The sequence below is a fragment of the Panthera pardus genome, unplaced genomic scaffold, assembly GCF_024362965.1.
Source record: "Panthera pardus isolate Hobbes unplaced genomic scaffold, ASM2436296v1 HiC_scaffold_11, whole genome shotgun sequence".
NCBI lineage: Eukaryota > Metazoa > Chordata > Mammalia > Carnivora > Felidae > Panthera > Panthera pardus.
The window spans coordinates 82,435,311-82,450,737 of record NW_026526666.1 but is presented as its reverse complement, the minus strand read 5'-3'; the positions used below and the strand labels follow the sequence as shown (position 1 = coordinate 82,450,737).

The 15,427-nt window shown below is 50.0% G+C and overlaps 1 protein-coding gene across 2 annotated transcripts in view; it reads right to left on the bottom strand.

Moving 5' to 3' along the window:
- LOC109256765 (receptor-type tyrosine-protein phosphatase U-like) overlaps positions 1–15,329 on the bottom strand; it is a 31,007-nt gene extending 15,678 nt beyond the window's left edge. Inside the window, exons 1-5 of one of the 2 annotated variants that reach the window (XM_053898210.1) lie at positions 13,878–15,329; positions 4,975–5,165; positions 4,184–4,259; positions 3,629–3,705; positions 1,940–1,957 (exon numbers count right to left, since the gene is read on the bottom strand). In XM_053898210.1, coding sequence (XP_053754185.1) covers positions 1,940–1,957; positions 3,629–3,705; positions 4,184–4,259; positions 4,975–5,165; positions 13,878–14,022 — 507 coding nt within the window. In that variant the 5' untranslated portion in view covers positions 14,023–15,329. The remainder of the gene's footprint in view (positions 1–1,939; positions 1,958–3,628; positions 3,706–4,183; positions 4,260–4,974; positions 5,166–13,877) is intronic. The other variant, XM_053898216.1, reaches the window with a different exon arrangement.
- Between the last annotated feature and the right edge of the window lie 98 nt (positions 15,330–15,427).

The following is a 15,427-nucleotide window of genomic DNA, read 5'->3' as shown; positions in this document are numbered from 1 at the left end:
CGGCCATGAACAAGTCACTGAACTTTTCTAAGGCTCCATTTTCTCATCCACCAACTGCTAGTCCCTCCCTCTCAGAGTACGGTAAAGAGGAAATGATGGGCCTGAGGGTGCTGGCACAGAGCCAGGTGCCCAGCCGATGACACTCTTGTTGACTAGCATGTGAAGGTGTATTAAACCAAGTCTCCTCAGGGCACCGAAGGGCGACAACAAGGAACCAAAAGGGTGGGACTATGTGTTGTATGGAGATTCAGATATAAAGAAATGTACCTAGGGGCTCTGGGTGGCTCAGTTGGTTTAGCCTCAAACTTCAGCTCAGGTCATGATCTCATGGCTCAGGAGTTCGAGCCCCCCCCCCCCCCCCCCACCGTGTCGGGCTCTGTGCCAACAGCTCAGAGCCTGGAGCCTGCTTCGGATTCTGTGTCTCCCGCTCTCTCTGCCCTTCCCCAACTTGTACTCTGTCTGTCTCTCTCTCTCAAAAATAAATAAAATCATTTAAAAAAAAAAAAGAACTGTACCAACTGTACCTATATTCACCACCTCCTAAAGGGGGCGCTAGGGCTGAGTATATCCACTGCATTTCATGGGCCTAATATTCCATTTAAACTTGGGATCTTTACAAACTGTTTAAGCACACTCAAAATGGGGGGCGGGGCATGTCTGGGACCAGCTGCTCGCCCTCCAGCAGCTGTCACCACATGGACCTTTCACTTCATATATACAGAGATGTGTATATTTCTGTACTGTCTGAAATATGATAATGAACTATATTTTTACAATCTTAAAAAAACATAAGAACTACGTTTTTTAAAAGAAAAAAAGGAGGTAAAATAGAAAGGTACCCACGAAATAGCAAACAATCCCATCAGGTTATCAAATGTTATTTAAAAAAAATAATATACAGTTGACCCTTGAACCCGTATAGGGGTTAGGGGTGCTGACCCCCTGGGGCAGTTGAAAATCCACACATAACTTTTGACCCCTCAAAAGCTTTACTAATAGCCTAGTTGACCGGAAGCCTTACTGATAATATAAACAGTCAAGTAACACGTATTTTCATATGATATATGGTACTATACACTATATTCTTAAATAAACTACAAAAAAGAAAATATTATTAAGAAAATCAAAAGGCAGAGGAAATACATTTGCAATACTGTACTGTATTTATTTTTAGAAAAAAGTAAGAAAGTGGACTAGCGCGGTTCAAACCTATGCTACTCAAGGGTTGAATGTATATTAAAAGCCAAATTAAAGGATTACTAGACGAATAGGATTTTAAAAAAATATTCCTGGAAGGTCCAGAGATGACCTAAGTTTTAAAAACAGAATACCCAAACTGCACCCCCAAAATAAAACATTCCAAGTAGGGATAAATTGGCAGCAAAGTGGTTAGGTCTGAGTTTCAAGCAAACTGACCACAAAGGGATTTGAACACCCAGAGAAACTAGTTTTAAGGGGACCGGCAGGACCATTCTTACTTCCTTGAAGACCCTGCCCCCCAAGCAACAGAAATGGGGCACCCAGAGCAGCATCCCCCGCCCGCCTCTCCCAGGGCCCCGCAGAAGGTACAGCTAGTGAGACTCATCGGGCATGGGGATCTGGGGGACGAAGGTGACAGAAGGTGGTGGCTGGTGACTGGGGCCTGTGGAAGCACCCCAACCCTGACGCCCCATCTCCAGGCAGTGGTGGAGGGGAAGGAATTGCTTACAACAGGGGTAGTCAAATCTGCAGCCCCGAGTGGCCCCTGGCCAGGCTGCTGAAACGGACGGTTGGCATTGGGCACACGAGTGGAGGGGAAGGAGGATAGAGACAGGGACAGAGAAAAAGAGAGACAGCTAGAGACCGTGAGAGAGTCTGAGATACAGCTGGTGAGACAGACAGACAGACAGGAAGAGGAGGAGGAGGAGGAGGAGGAGGAGACGGGGAGAGAGATACTTACTTCACGGTTTATCCGAATCTTAATGATTCCAGTGAGGGAACAGTACAAAGCAAAAGAGACAGATATTAGGCCAGAGGCAGATGGAGATGGACGGAGCACAGGAGTGGCCAGGATGGGCGATGTGAGCAGGGGAGGCAGAGCAGAGATGGGAGCCGGGCTGGGCTGGAGAGCGGGGGCCGGGCTGCGCCGGAGAGCAGGAAGTGGCCTGAGCCTCCCGGGGCCCAAGGGAAGCCACCTGGGACACTGAGAAGACCCAGAAGAGGCTCCTGTTGCCCAAGTCTAAGAGGCCAGGACCGGCCCGGCCCGTACCCCAGGCAAGGGAGAGCATGGGAGGTGGGGGAGAAGGCAAGGAATTCTGGAAAACATGGGGCAGCATATTTTCTGGCCCCCAGGAGGTGAAGAAGAGGGAGAGGTCTCCAGAGTCCCTGACTGTCCTGCCTCCCACGTGCACACCTTCCTCCTCCTTCGCTCCTGCTGCCCCCCATTCCCGCCCTTTCCTCTCTGGCCACCCAAAGCCAGTTCAAACCCCCGCCTCCATGCAGCCTGCTGTGGCTAACTCTGGCCCTACCACTGACTCGCTGTGTGACACTGGTCATTCCTCTTTTCTGGCCTGTGCTTTCCCAGCTAATCTGAGGTTATTTCACTTGTCTGTATGTTTATAGGTCTCCCTCACTAGCACCTACACATTCCAGGAGAGCAGGGACGCTGTCTATCTTGTTCACTGCTGTATCTCTGGTGTCCAGCACAAGGCCTGGCACATAGTGGCCGCTCAAAATACATCCGATAAGTGAAGAAACGATTCTCTCCCAAACTTGGCCTGCTGTCAGGACAGGGGAGTCTGACCAGGGTCCCTGGGCCCTGTCCCACCTCACCCTCATTTACACCTGGGGAGCAGATTCATCACCCAAACCCAGGCGTCCTGGCTCCCTGCCCTGTCCCTAGCCCCTTCCTCTGGTCCAGCCAGACCCAGCTGCTACACTGGACGCTAGGACAGCCTGATGGTTAGCAGCAAAGGCTTTGGAGACACAGGCTGAGATGTGAGTCCCTATTTGCCCACTCCCTCGCTATGCGACCTTGGACAAGCAGCTCCACCTCTCTGAGCCTGTCTCCTCACCTGTAAAGTGAGGCCATCATGCTAACTACCGCGTAGCATGATTGTAGGGTTGATAGAAAATGACATCTTCCGTATAAAGCGCTTAGCACAGTGCTTGGCACACAGTACATGCTGGATAAACATGAGTTGTTATTCTTAAAGTACCACTCTGATCACAGAACACCTTTCGCAACTCCCTGGTACCCCAGGCGAAAGGCCAGACTCCTAAACCTGCCATCTGAGGCCTGCACAGTCCAGCCCCTGCCTCCCTGCAGCCTTACTCTGTGCCATGCGAACCCCACTTGGCCCCTCACTGAGAGGGGCTCCTTCCTCAACTCCAGGCCTAGCTGTCTGCCCACCTGCCTTCATTCTGCTTCCCTCAAGCCCCCCATCTGTCTGCCCTGGGGGAAGCTTTCCTGATGGCTTTCTTCTGCCCTCCCCTCCTCTGAGCTCCCTGGAGCTGACTGCGGGAGGTGGGGGCAAACCCCCATGTATTCCCTGCCAGGTTTCTGCCCACCCCCCCTCCCTCCCCGCCCTGGGCAGTGCGCCTGGAGTGGGCAGGGCCAGGCCAGCAGGGATGACGGCGAGGCACTCACGTCTATGTAGTTGGCGTTAATGTAGTCGGCATCCGGGCCTCCCAGCATCGGGGGCAGTTTCACTCGGTGCCGATCATCTGGAAACACAAAGCAGGTGGCCATGGGGTGGGTTGGGGAGTGCAGAGCTAGGGAAACGAAGGAAGGCTTCCTGGAGGCCTGAGGTGTGGCACAGGCAGGACAGCCAGGGGACCCAGAGGCTCGGGGCTGACCAGGAGGCTCTCGGCACCAGAGAAGGCAGGACAGGCCAGTGGTTAGAATCTGGGCTGTGGTACCAAGGAGGCCCAAGGTCATGTGCTACTCAGCAAGTATTAGCTGTGTGACCTGGAGCAGGGGGCTTACCCTCCCAAGCCTCAGTTTCCTTATCTGTAAAGTGGGGGTTATAATATGTCCCATGTCACTGGGTTACTAAGGGGAACAAGTAAAATTATGCGTGTAATAATCAGCACGTGGCTTGGCACGTAGGAGGCCCTCAATAAGCGGTTCACTCTGGCCGCTCTCGCCCTCCCTGCTCCCTCCCATCACTGCCCCGGTTCCAGGCCCTTCCCCAGGACTCACAGGCAGGCACAGGCTCTGGCCGGCTGCCCTTGACCTTGTCTTTCTTCTTTGTGGCATCCCAGCCTTCAAAGAAGCTCTGCCAGAAGGGAAAGTAAAGTGGTTGTCAATGGGGCAGAGAACCCCCCTCCCTTGTAAGACCCCATCCCCTCAACAGGATACAGGTGGGACCACAGATAAGGGCCAGAGGCAGGGTTCAACTTGGAGCCTGAGATAGTCACTGTATATCCCTTTATCGGCAAAGGACTAAGAGCAAAAGCAAGGGGAGGAAAGGGTCAGAGTTTACAGACACGTTAGAATGAGGGTCAGGTTTAGGGTAAATCCAGGTTTGAGTTGGGAAGAAGATAAAGGCGAAAGTCAAACTGAGATTAGAATAAGGTGGTGTCACAGTCTAGATGGAGGGAGGACAGGCTTCAAATTAGAGTTCAAATGGAACTTAGGATGAGTCAGGTTCAAAGTCGGACTGGGTGTTAGGTTAGAGGTCAGTGTCGGTATTGGTGGTCAGAGTCATATCGGGGAGAGGATAGAGATCATGATCAGGGTCCAGATGGAGACTACGAGAAGATTCAAGGTCAGATTTCAAGCGAGGGTTAGGACGAGTGTGAGAAACTAGGTCAGTCTGAGGTTGGGATCAAGGTAAAAAGAAAAAAATTAGGTCGAGTTAGGGACTGTCAGATGTCAGAGCAAAGGTCCATCCCAGGCTAGGCTGAGGGTTGCCCAGGGTCAGGGTCCACAGTGAGGGGGAGCCAGGCAAGGCCCTGGCGAGGGGGCCCGGCTGGCCTGGGGCCCTGCACCTCGTACTCCTGCTTGAAGCCATAGCCCTCGGCCGTCTTCATCTGGTTGATGTGCTGCAGGAGGTCGGCCACGCGCACTGCGGGGTGCAGCTGCCCCGTGTGATATGGGGAGCCCTTCCGGCCACACGGACGCCGCGGTGAGCCCCCCAGGAGGCTGCTGGCCTCAGTGACCCCGCCACTGCGCTGGTCTCCTGCAGTCAGAGAAAGGACAGGGGGTTCCTGACGCGCACAGCCCCCAGGCTGGGGAGTTCCAGACAGACCCGGAGATGGGGGAGGGGCGGGGGAGCATGGCCAACATGGAGGCTGTTCCCTGGGGCCGAGCAGCCTGGCTGGGCCCACGCGGCGCACCCCTGGGCAAGTCCCTTCCCTCCTGCCTCGGTTTTTCCGGCTGTAAAATGAGCGGGTTGGGTCACGTGACCTCGGAGGGCCCTATCGGCCCAGCCCCGCCTGCTGGGATCCTGGGCTCCCCTGACTCTGTCCTGTGGCTCCCCAGCCCGGACCACCCCTCTGTGACCTCACCACACTGCCTGCAGGGGGCAGCGCTCAGCAGAGCTCAGGGGAGTACCCCCCTCCCCTTCTTCCAGGGAACAATCTGGAACAATTGGCAACTCCCAGTAATTACCCCCATTCAAAGACAAGCAAATCCCCAAATTAGCTGCCGCTGCCACCCCCTCCATAGATTAATGCGAGGCACCTGAATAGAAGCATTTCTCCTGTGCAAGCATTTCCATTGTCAGCCTGTGCAGCGGCCTCAGCCAATCCGGGAACAGGTCGAGGGGTTCACAGCGACACACACACACACACACACACACACCCAGGGAAAACTATCCCCTCCCCCCAGGCCCACCAACTCCCTGCTCTCCCAGTCAGCCTCCCCAAGGACATCCCACCATGGTCCCCCAGATCAGGTTGTGGCACTGAGAAAAGTGCCCCACTCTGGACACTCCCTCTCACACACTCACCACTCATTTCCCTCCACTTGTCCTGGGTACCATGCAGGGGCTTAGTCAAGGCCAGCCCTCCGTGTTGCTCATGGCTGTTCTCTGCCCAGGTCTGAGCTAGACGGGGCAGGTGAGGAACTCCCAGGAGGGCCTAGATGCCAGCACCCTCCCTTGTCACCACCTCCAACACCCTTCTCCCTCCTGTTCCTGCCTGGTGAACTCACATCCATCCTTCAGATCTTAGCCAACAAGAGCCTTCCTAGGGAACCTTCAGTGCCGGGCCTCTGCTTCCTACTCATGATTGACAGAACGAAGGCATGACACCAGGACAGACTCCTGTGCTGCTCACCTCCCCCAAACGCCAAGTCCCTTCTCTTCGAATCAGGGGGACTGCCCTGCCCTGCCCTGCTTGGGTCCCTCAGTCCTGTGCCTCCGTTTGAAAACTGCCTCCAGGCAGACAGGCAATGTGATGGCATGGCCCACCTCATTTATTTCTCTTCTCTTAGGAATCAGTCCTGAGCTGCCTGCCGCCCAATGTCTAAAAACAATCACTTCACATTTTATCCAGATTTTCTAGTTACTTACAGTGGGAGGGCAAGTCATGTGCCAGTGACACCACTGTGGTCAGATACCCCAAGCCCTTAATTCTTCAGATGGAGAAACCAAGGTCCAAAGAAGAGAGACTTGCCTAACACAGTGCTTGCTAAAGTGCATTCCAGAAAATACTGACCATGGTAGATGACTAAGTGTTACTCCATTAAAAAGAAGCAGACAAGGGGGTGGGGCTGCCTGGGTGGCTCAGTCGGTAAAGGGTCCAACTCTTGATTTCAACTCAGGTCATAATCTCATGGGTTCATGGGACCCAGCCCCGCATTGGGCTCTGCGCTGACAGTGTGGAGCCTGCTTGGGATTCTCTCTCTCTCCCTCTCTCTCTCTCTCTCTGCTCCTCCCCCACTCACATGTACACATGCACACGTTCTCTCTCAAAATAAATAAATAAACATTTCAAAAGAAGAATAAGAAGAGAAGGAAGGTGACGAGGCGTTCTCTGTTTTAAAAGACTCCATGAGGGGTGCCTGGATGGCTCAGTGGGTTAAGCCTCTGACTTTGGCTCAGGTCATGATCTCGCAGCTCGTGGGTTCAAGCACCACGTCGGGCTCTGTGCTGATGGCTCAGAGCATGGAGCCTGCTTCGGATCCCGTGTCTCCCTCTCCATCTGTCCTCCCTCTGCTTGTGCTCTGTCTCTCTCTGTCTCTCTCTCTCAAAAATAAATGAACATTAAAAAAAAATTAAAGGAATCTATGAAATTCCAGTTGAAACAAAAGTAAATATGTCTTTTTCTCTGTAAGACCTCTCAGGGCCTCTACATATTAGTGTGCATTTTAAATCTCCAAGAGATGGGGTGCCTGGGTGGCTCAGTCTGTTGAGCGTCCGACTTTGGCTCAGGTCATGATCTCGCGGACCGTGAGTTCAAGCCCCTCATCGGGCTCTGCGCTGACAGCTCAGAGCCTGGAGCGTGCTTCCGATTCTGTGTCTCCCTCTCTCTCTGCCCCTCCCCCGCTCATGCTCTGTCTGTCTGTCTGTCTCTCTCTCTCTCTCTCTCTCTCTCTCTCTCTGTCAAAAATACATAAATGTTAAAAAAAAAAAAATCTCCAAGAGATGAGTAGAAATAGCAATGTTTCACCACAGAGAGCTTTTTGTTTGTTTGTTTCATGAAACATCCTCAGGGGATACAGTGTAACGTGGTGATTAAGAGACAGGCTCTGGAGCCAAATAGGCCTGAGATCAAATCCTATCTCCACACATCACCTTGGTGATGGTACTTCCTCTCCCTCAACTTCCCTCGTCACATGTCAAATGAAGACAAAAACCGTTACTCTCCAATACGATTAGATAAATATTAAGCAAGATAATGCACATAAAGCACCCAGTCCGGTGCCTGGCACAGAGTGAGCACCTGTAGTTGGGGCTGTTGACATAATTAGTCCCAGAAAGCCAGGGCAGCTGGCTGGCCAAGCGGGGACCTTCCTTCCTTGGTCCTTCTCCACTGTAGGACCCCAGCCGGCTGCTTCACGGCCAGCCTGCCACCACTGACTCAGCGTGAGAGGTCCCCATGGTAAAGTTCGCAGACTAAGCAGGCATCAAAATCATCGCGGCTTTCTGTTCCACACCACAAAACTCTGGCCTCCTCTGTTTGGAAAGCCAAGGAGGTGGAGGCTGGCCCAGGGCGGGGCGTGGAGAGAGACAAAAGGAGTTGACACATGGCCCCCGCCTGTGTCACGCCTTCTCCCTGCCCTACGCTGTGCCCCGGGGCCCACTCCCCCTCTCACCGTCAGCCACGTCTCATCCAGCCCCAGCCCAAACTCTGACCACCGCTGCCCGAAGGTACATCTTTTCAAAACTCTGGCGGCACTAATCGTTCCCACTGTGTCCACATGGCAATGAGCCTGGGCTCGACTTCCCTAGGCCACGTCTCCCCAGCTGTCAGCGAGCTGGTGGGAGGGCAGAGCCCACGCACCTTGCCTCTCTGGATCTCTCAACAAGATTCAGCAGCAAGGCATGTGCCCACACCGCCCCCACCTCCCACTCTCCACGCTGCCCACTTGAGTTTCCCCACCCATTCACACCTCTCCATGGTTTCCTCACATGCTCACCTCCACGCATCTGCACATGCTGTTCCCTCACCCTATGCCCTTCCTTTCCTATCTCTGCTGTCCAAATCCTGCCTGTGCCTCGGGGCCTAGCACGAGATAGTAGAAACAGCTCTTTGCAACTCAGAAAGACCTGCATTTAAATCTTGGCTCTGGAGGCGCCTGGGTGGCTCAGTCGGTTGAGCATTTGACTCTTGGTTTCGGCTCAGGTCAGGATCTCGTGGTTCATGGGTTTGAGCCCCGCATCAGACTCTGCCTTGACAGCGTGAAGCCTGCTCACTCTCTCTTTGCCCCTCCCCAGCACGTGCTCTCTCTGTCTCAAAAATGAATAAACATTAAAAAATAAATAAATTTTAAAAATAATAATAATAATAAATAAATCCTGGCTCTGCCACTTTCTGGCTGTTTGACAAGTGAAGTCCCCTGTCTGAGCGTCTCTGTTTCCTCATTTGTAAGATGAGTCATAATAGCTACCGTGCAGGGCTGGGGTGAAAATTTAATGAGGGAGATCACAAAGAGAACTTGAAAAATAAGTGCATGTCAGTGAATTTGAAGACTTAAATGAAATGGAAAAATTCCTGGACAAATAAGACTTACTACAAGTGGATTGGAAAAAAAATAGAAAGTTTCAACAGTCCTTTGCTCCTTTAAACAGAATTAAAAGTTTAAAATTTTTCCATAAAGGGGGCACCTGGGTGGCTCAGTCAGTTAAGTGTCCAACTCTTGATTTGGGCTCAGGTCATGATCTCACAATTCATGAGATCAAGACTCACATCAGGCTCTGCACTTGGTATGGAACCTGCTTGGGATTCTCTCCCCCTCTCCCCGTCCCTCTTGCACACATGCACGGTCTCTCAATAAATAAATTAACTAAATATTTCTGTAAAGAAAACAACAGAAAAGGATTGTGTTATAGATGAATTCCACCAAGCTTTCGAGGTGTCAATTATTCCAGTCTTTCATAACAAGGAAAAAACAGAAGAGACCTCAGTGCATTTTACAAGACAAACAGAATCTCGATACCAAAAACCAGACAAGGATAGCACAAAAAATAAAAATCATGGGCCAATCCCACTCTGGAATACAGCTTTGAAATCTTGAACAATATTATAACTATACTGAATCCAACAAGGCGTAAAAAATGCAATGCATCATGACCAAGCTGAATTTATCCCAGGCATGGAAAGTTATTTTAATTTTATAAAATCGAAAAATACCACACACCTCATTAACAAAATAAAAAAATATACATAGGACAGTAAGTGCAGAAAAAGTATTTGGTAAGTTTAATGCCCATTTAAATAAAACCTGCTAGCAAACCAGAAACTGAAGAGCATTTTGTTAATCTGACAAAACATTTCTACCAAAAACTGTAGCAAACTTCATTCTCAGTGTTTCGTGTTAGAAGCATTCCTTTTGAAATCAGGAAAACAAGGCAAGGATTCGTGCTATAACCACTTCCATTCGACACAGTACTGGAGGCCCCAGCCAGTGCCACACAGAAAGACAAGGGGAAAAAAAAAGGAGAAATGAAACAAGGAACAGAACTGGCAGTATTTACAGATCCTTTGAACATACTCAGAAAACCTGAAAGATTCTATAGATAAATGAGAATTAATAAATAAGGTTATCAGGGAGTATGGATATAAGATCAATATATACACATAAAAAATCAACTCCATTTCTCTATAGGAGCAACTATTAGAAATGTAATATTTTAAAAGTGTACCATTTGTGCTGAGGAAGACTGGACATCCACATGCAAAAGAATGAAGTTGGATCCCTACCTCACACCAGATACAAAAATCAACTCAAAATGAATCAAAGACCTCAATGTAAGAGGTAAAACTATAAAACTCTTAGAAGAAAACACAGGGTTGGGGTACCTGGGTGGCTCAGTCGGCTAAGCATCTGATTTCAGCTCAGGTCATGATCTCATGACTCATGAGTTCAAGCCCTGAATCAGGCTCTCTGCTGTCAGCATGGAGCCCGCTGAGGTTCCTGTCTCCCTCTCTCGCTGCCCCTCCCCAGCTTGTGCTTTCTGTCTCAAAAATAAACAAAAATATTTTTTAAAAAATTTTTAAATAAAGAAGAAAGTACGGGCAAAAGCTTCATAACACTGGATTTGGCAATAATTTCTTGGCTATGACACCAAAAGCACAGGCAACAAGAAACAAAAAATAGGCAAATTGGACCTCATGAAAACTTTTAAAAATTTGTGCCTTCAAAGACACAATCCACAGAGTAAAAAGGTAACCCACAGGATAGGAGAAAATATTTGCAAACCATATATCTGATAAGGGCTTAAAATCTAACATACAGAGAGAACTCCTAAAACTCTAGGACAAAAAAAACCAAACAACCCAATTCAAAAATGGGCAAAGTTGCCTGAATAGATATTTCTCCAAAGAAGATACACAAATGGCACATGCTCAACATGACACGGTGCGTCATTAGGCAACTGCAGATCAGAACTACAATGACATAAGACCTCACACCCACTAGAATGGCTGCTGGCAAGAAAAACACAGAAAATAACAAGTGTTACAAGGATGTGGAGAAACCGGAGCCCTTGTACACTACGGATGCCGTGGAATATTACTCAACCCTAAAAAGGGGGAAATTCTGAAAGATGCTAGAAGATGAAAGAAGCTTGAAAAACAAGCTAAGTGACACGGACCAGGCATAAAAAGACAGATGCCCTGTGACTCCACATCTATGAGATAACTAGAGCAAATTCACAGAAACACCAAATAGAATGGGGGTTGCCAGGGACTGGGAAGAGGCAGGAATGGGGAGTTAATGCTTCATGGGAACAGAGTTTCAGTTTTATGAGACGAACAGAGCTGTAGTGTTGGGTGATCGTGATGGTTCCCAACATTATGAATGTATTTAATATCACCAAACTGCACACTGGAGAATGGTCAAGGTGGCGAATTCTATGTTATGTGGATTTTGCCACACACACCCACACAATGCACCATTTGCAATGGAAATCAAAAATATAAGGGATCAGGGGTGCCTGGGTGGCTCAGTCGGCCGAGCGTCCAACCTCGGCTCAGGTCATGATCTCGTGGCTCCTGAGTTTGACCCCAACATCGGGCTTGCTGTTGTCAGTGAGGAGCCCACTGCAGATCCTCTGTCCCCCCATATCTCTGGCCCTCCCTGGCTTGCACTCTCTCAAAAAAAAAAAAAAAAAAAAAAAAAAACACACCTAAAACTAAATAAATAAAATGTAGCCCTTAAAAAAACAAAAAGAAAATCCTTAATTCATATCACACACAAAAATTAATCACAGAGGGGTAAAGATTTAAATGTTCAGCACAAAATATAAAAAGGGGCTTAGAAAAAAATATTTTATGACCCTGCGAGGGAGGAACTCTTGAAGAAAACACAAAAAGTCGAAATCAGAAAGGGAAAGATTGATGAACTTGACTAAGTTAAAATAAAAACTTGTTCCTCCACAGACACTATAAATAACCTGAGAAGATGAGCCGCAAATTGGGAGAAGGTATTTGCAATTCATAAGGGAAAAGTGATTATCATCCTAAATATGTAAAGAACTCCTAAAAACCACTAAGAAAGCAACAGAAAACCTAATAGAAAATTAGGTAAAAGGCATGAACAGGCATTTCATAGAAGAAGAAAGCTGAATGGCCAGTAATGATTTGAAAATATGCTCAACCTCATTAGTAATCAGAGAAATGCAAATTGAGACTATAGAGAATTCCCGTTTTATACAAACCAGTTTGGCAAAAGTGAAGAAGCCTGGCAAACTCTGAGCTTGCCGGAGAGCAGCAGAATTTCTCACTCACTGCTGCCGGGCGTGAGCACGGGCAAAGCCACTCCGGGACACAAGGCGGCAGTGCCTTCTAAAGAGCAGCAAAGCACACGCTCTGTGAGCCGGCTGCTCCGCTTCTCGAATCTCCTGCGCAGGTGCATCTGGAGACCCATTTAAGCACATTCAGAGCAGCCTCGTTTGTAATAACAAGAAAACGGGAAGCAAATCAGATGTGGCTGCATGGCAGAATGGAGAAATGAATTGCGATACGCTCGTACAATGGAAAACTATACATCAGAGAAAATACAAGAAATGACAGCGAAATATCCACCTGGGTAGACATTAGAAACACAATGTTGAGTCGAAATACAGTGTGATTGCATTTTTTATAAAGCGCAGAAACAAGCAAAGTTACACAATGCACTGTTTTGGGGATGCGTGTCCACGTGGAAAAACTGCTCCCCAAAAGGTAAGGAAATTATAAACACAAATTTCAGGGGGATGTTTATGTCTAAGAGGGATGTAGGGCATATACTCAGGGAGGGACACCCAGACGATGTTCTTTTTTTATTATTATTATTTGCTTTAACGTTTACTTATTTTTGCAAGAGAGACAGAGTGCAAGCCAGGGAGGGGCAGAGGGAGAGGGAGACATGGAATCTGAAGCAGGCTCCAGGCTCTGAGCTGGCAGCCCAGAGCCCGATGCAGGGCTCGAACCCACGAACCGTGAGATTATGACCGGAGCCGAAGTCGGATGCTTCACAGACAGAGCCCCCCGGGCGCCCCCCAGATGATGTTCTAATACACCAGTGTGGTTCACCAGTGTTTGTGGTATATATCACTGCATGACTTTCACAAACATGACGTATTTTCATTGGTACAAATCAACACTAACTAGAAGAAACAGACGTGTGAGGAGATGATTTAGGACAAGCTCCTAGCACGTGTGGCTAATTCACCCTATCCTTCCTGCAAGCCAGGCACGGCACTAAATGATGTACACATAATAGCTAACTTAGTCTTCCAGCAGAACTACCGGCAGAGATGATCTTTAACTCCACTCTGTACATGAGGAAGCAGACATCCAGAGAGATTAAGTGACTTTCCCCGGATCACCCAGCTAGGGGATGTGAGATGCAAATGCAGGTCTGTCGGACTCCAGAGCAATCCTTCTTAGCCACTGGTCCCCTGTCTGTCACACAGCAGGTGCTCAATGGCCGTGAGACTGCTCTGGTCCCCTCTGATCACACTGAGCCCCCAGAGAACTTCCCCCAATCAACATGTGACCTCGCATTCCTTCCAGATGAACCTGTGTCTAAGTCCTCCATCTTCCTAAAGCTCTCCCGGGGCAAAAGCAACACCTGTGCCTTCTCCGCTTTGCCAGCACCTGCACCGGTACCCCACAGGAGAACAAGAGATGCTTCAGTTTGGGTTCAAGGCGTTACAGAACTCATCAGAGGGGCCCAGTCCTACTAGTTCAAGTGTGGAGCCCAGAGCCACGAGGAAGGGGCGGGAGGGCCAAGCACTCACCCCGGGGGCTGTAGCCGTGGGCGTCCATGAAGGAGAGGCCCAGTCGCTCATCCTCCTGCAAGGTGCTCTGGTCCGTGAAGCTCCGGTCCACGGCACTCATCATGTGGGTCTTCTCCTGGCGGTAATTGACGGTGGCTTTGGTCATGTTCACGGGCTTTCTGCAGAGAGGGGTTGACAAGAGACAGGGGTGCTGAGCTGGGCAGAACGACACCCAGAGATGGATGGGGAGGCCTGACAGTCAGGGGGCCTTGAGGCCAGGAGTCATTCTAGAAGCATCTCTGAATACTGAGAGGGCTCCGTCTCTATCCTTTGCTCACCATACCCAGAGAGCTGCTACCTCCAAAAAAAGGGACCGAGCAGAGTCCTCGTCTTGGGGACCACTGTTGAGGACAAGGAATGAAGCAGCAGTGGCCTCGGGCTGGGACCTGGCTCCTGTCACTGGCCTCAAGGGCTCAGGAAATGGGAAGAATAGTCACCCTGGGACTATTCTGGTGTCACAGCTGTCACGCCATCCAAGCTAGGAAGATGGCTTCCCCAGCTCCAACCCCAGCATGCCCCAGAGCCACCCTCGTCTCCCCATCCTCGCCAAACATGTGCCCTAAGAACTTTTTTGCCTACGAAGGGGATGGTGCTCCTCCTTCACGGCAGAGTCTGGCCACTGCTCAGCCAATGCTCAGGAGTCTTCCTCTGGGCATGGGATGAACTCCAACTGGCTTCTTCCTATCCCCTACCAACCCCTGAGTGGCCCCACCATGGGCCACATTAGACTTGTAAAGACATTAAGCTGTAAAGAGATTCCTGTCACTGGCAAGCAGTCCATCCAGCCACCGGAAGCAGTAGAGGGAGAAGGCAAGAGGCCCCAGTCCCCCCCGAGAGGCCTTGTGAAGAGGGCCCTAGACAAAGGACCTGCCCAGGCCTCTAGCCCAGCCTTACAGATGAGGATGGCAGTCTGTGACTCTAGAGGACTTGGAGGAAAGTGGGAAGAAGAACAGGGGCCACAGACCCATGACCGAGGGGCTGAGCAAAAGGGAAAGAGGAAATGACTTGGGACCGGTGTTGAGACTGGAAGAGTCAGGGGCCCAATCACAGGAAGGGCTAAAGACAAGAGAGCCATTTATACTGCAGGGACCTGCAGCATGCAGGATGTGGGGTAGACCTAAGGAAGGACTTCCAGGTTAAGAGGGCTCAGGACCCCTGACCATCAGTGGAGATGAAGAGGCCAATAAAGGGATCTTCCCAAACAGGCAAATTCTGATCAGTTTGTCCTAGCTCAAGAGCTGTCTGGGGCAGGGAAGACAGGGTGATTCCTGGATGCCCCAACCACGAAGCTCTGGGCATCACCCTCACTTTGGCCCAGAGCACAGCCAAGGACCCCTCTGTGGACAGATGAAAAGCCTCTGGGACTGTGACCTTGATTGCTGGCATAAAAGAGAAGTTGAAAAAGGAGGGGGAGTGGGGGGGGGGGAGTGGGCAAGGGAATGAGAAGGAGAAGAGGGAAGAGCAGAGAGGGTAAAGGGACAATGACAAGGAGAGAGATGGAGAAGGGGACA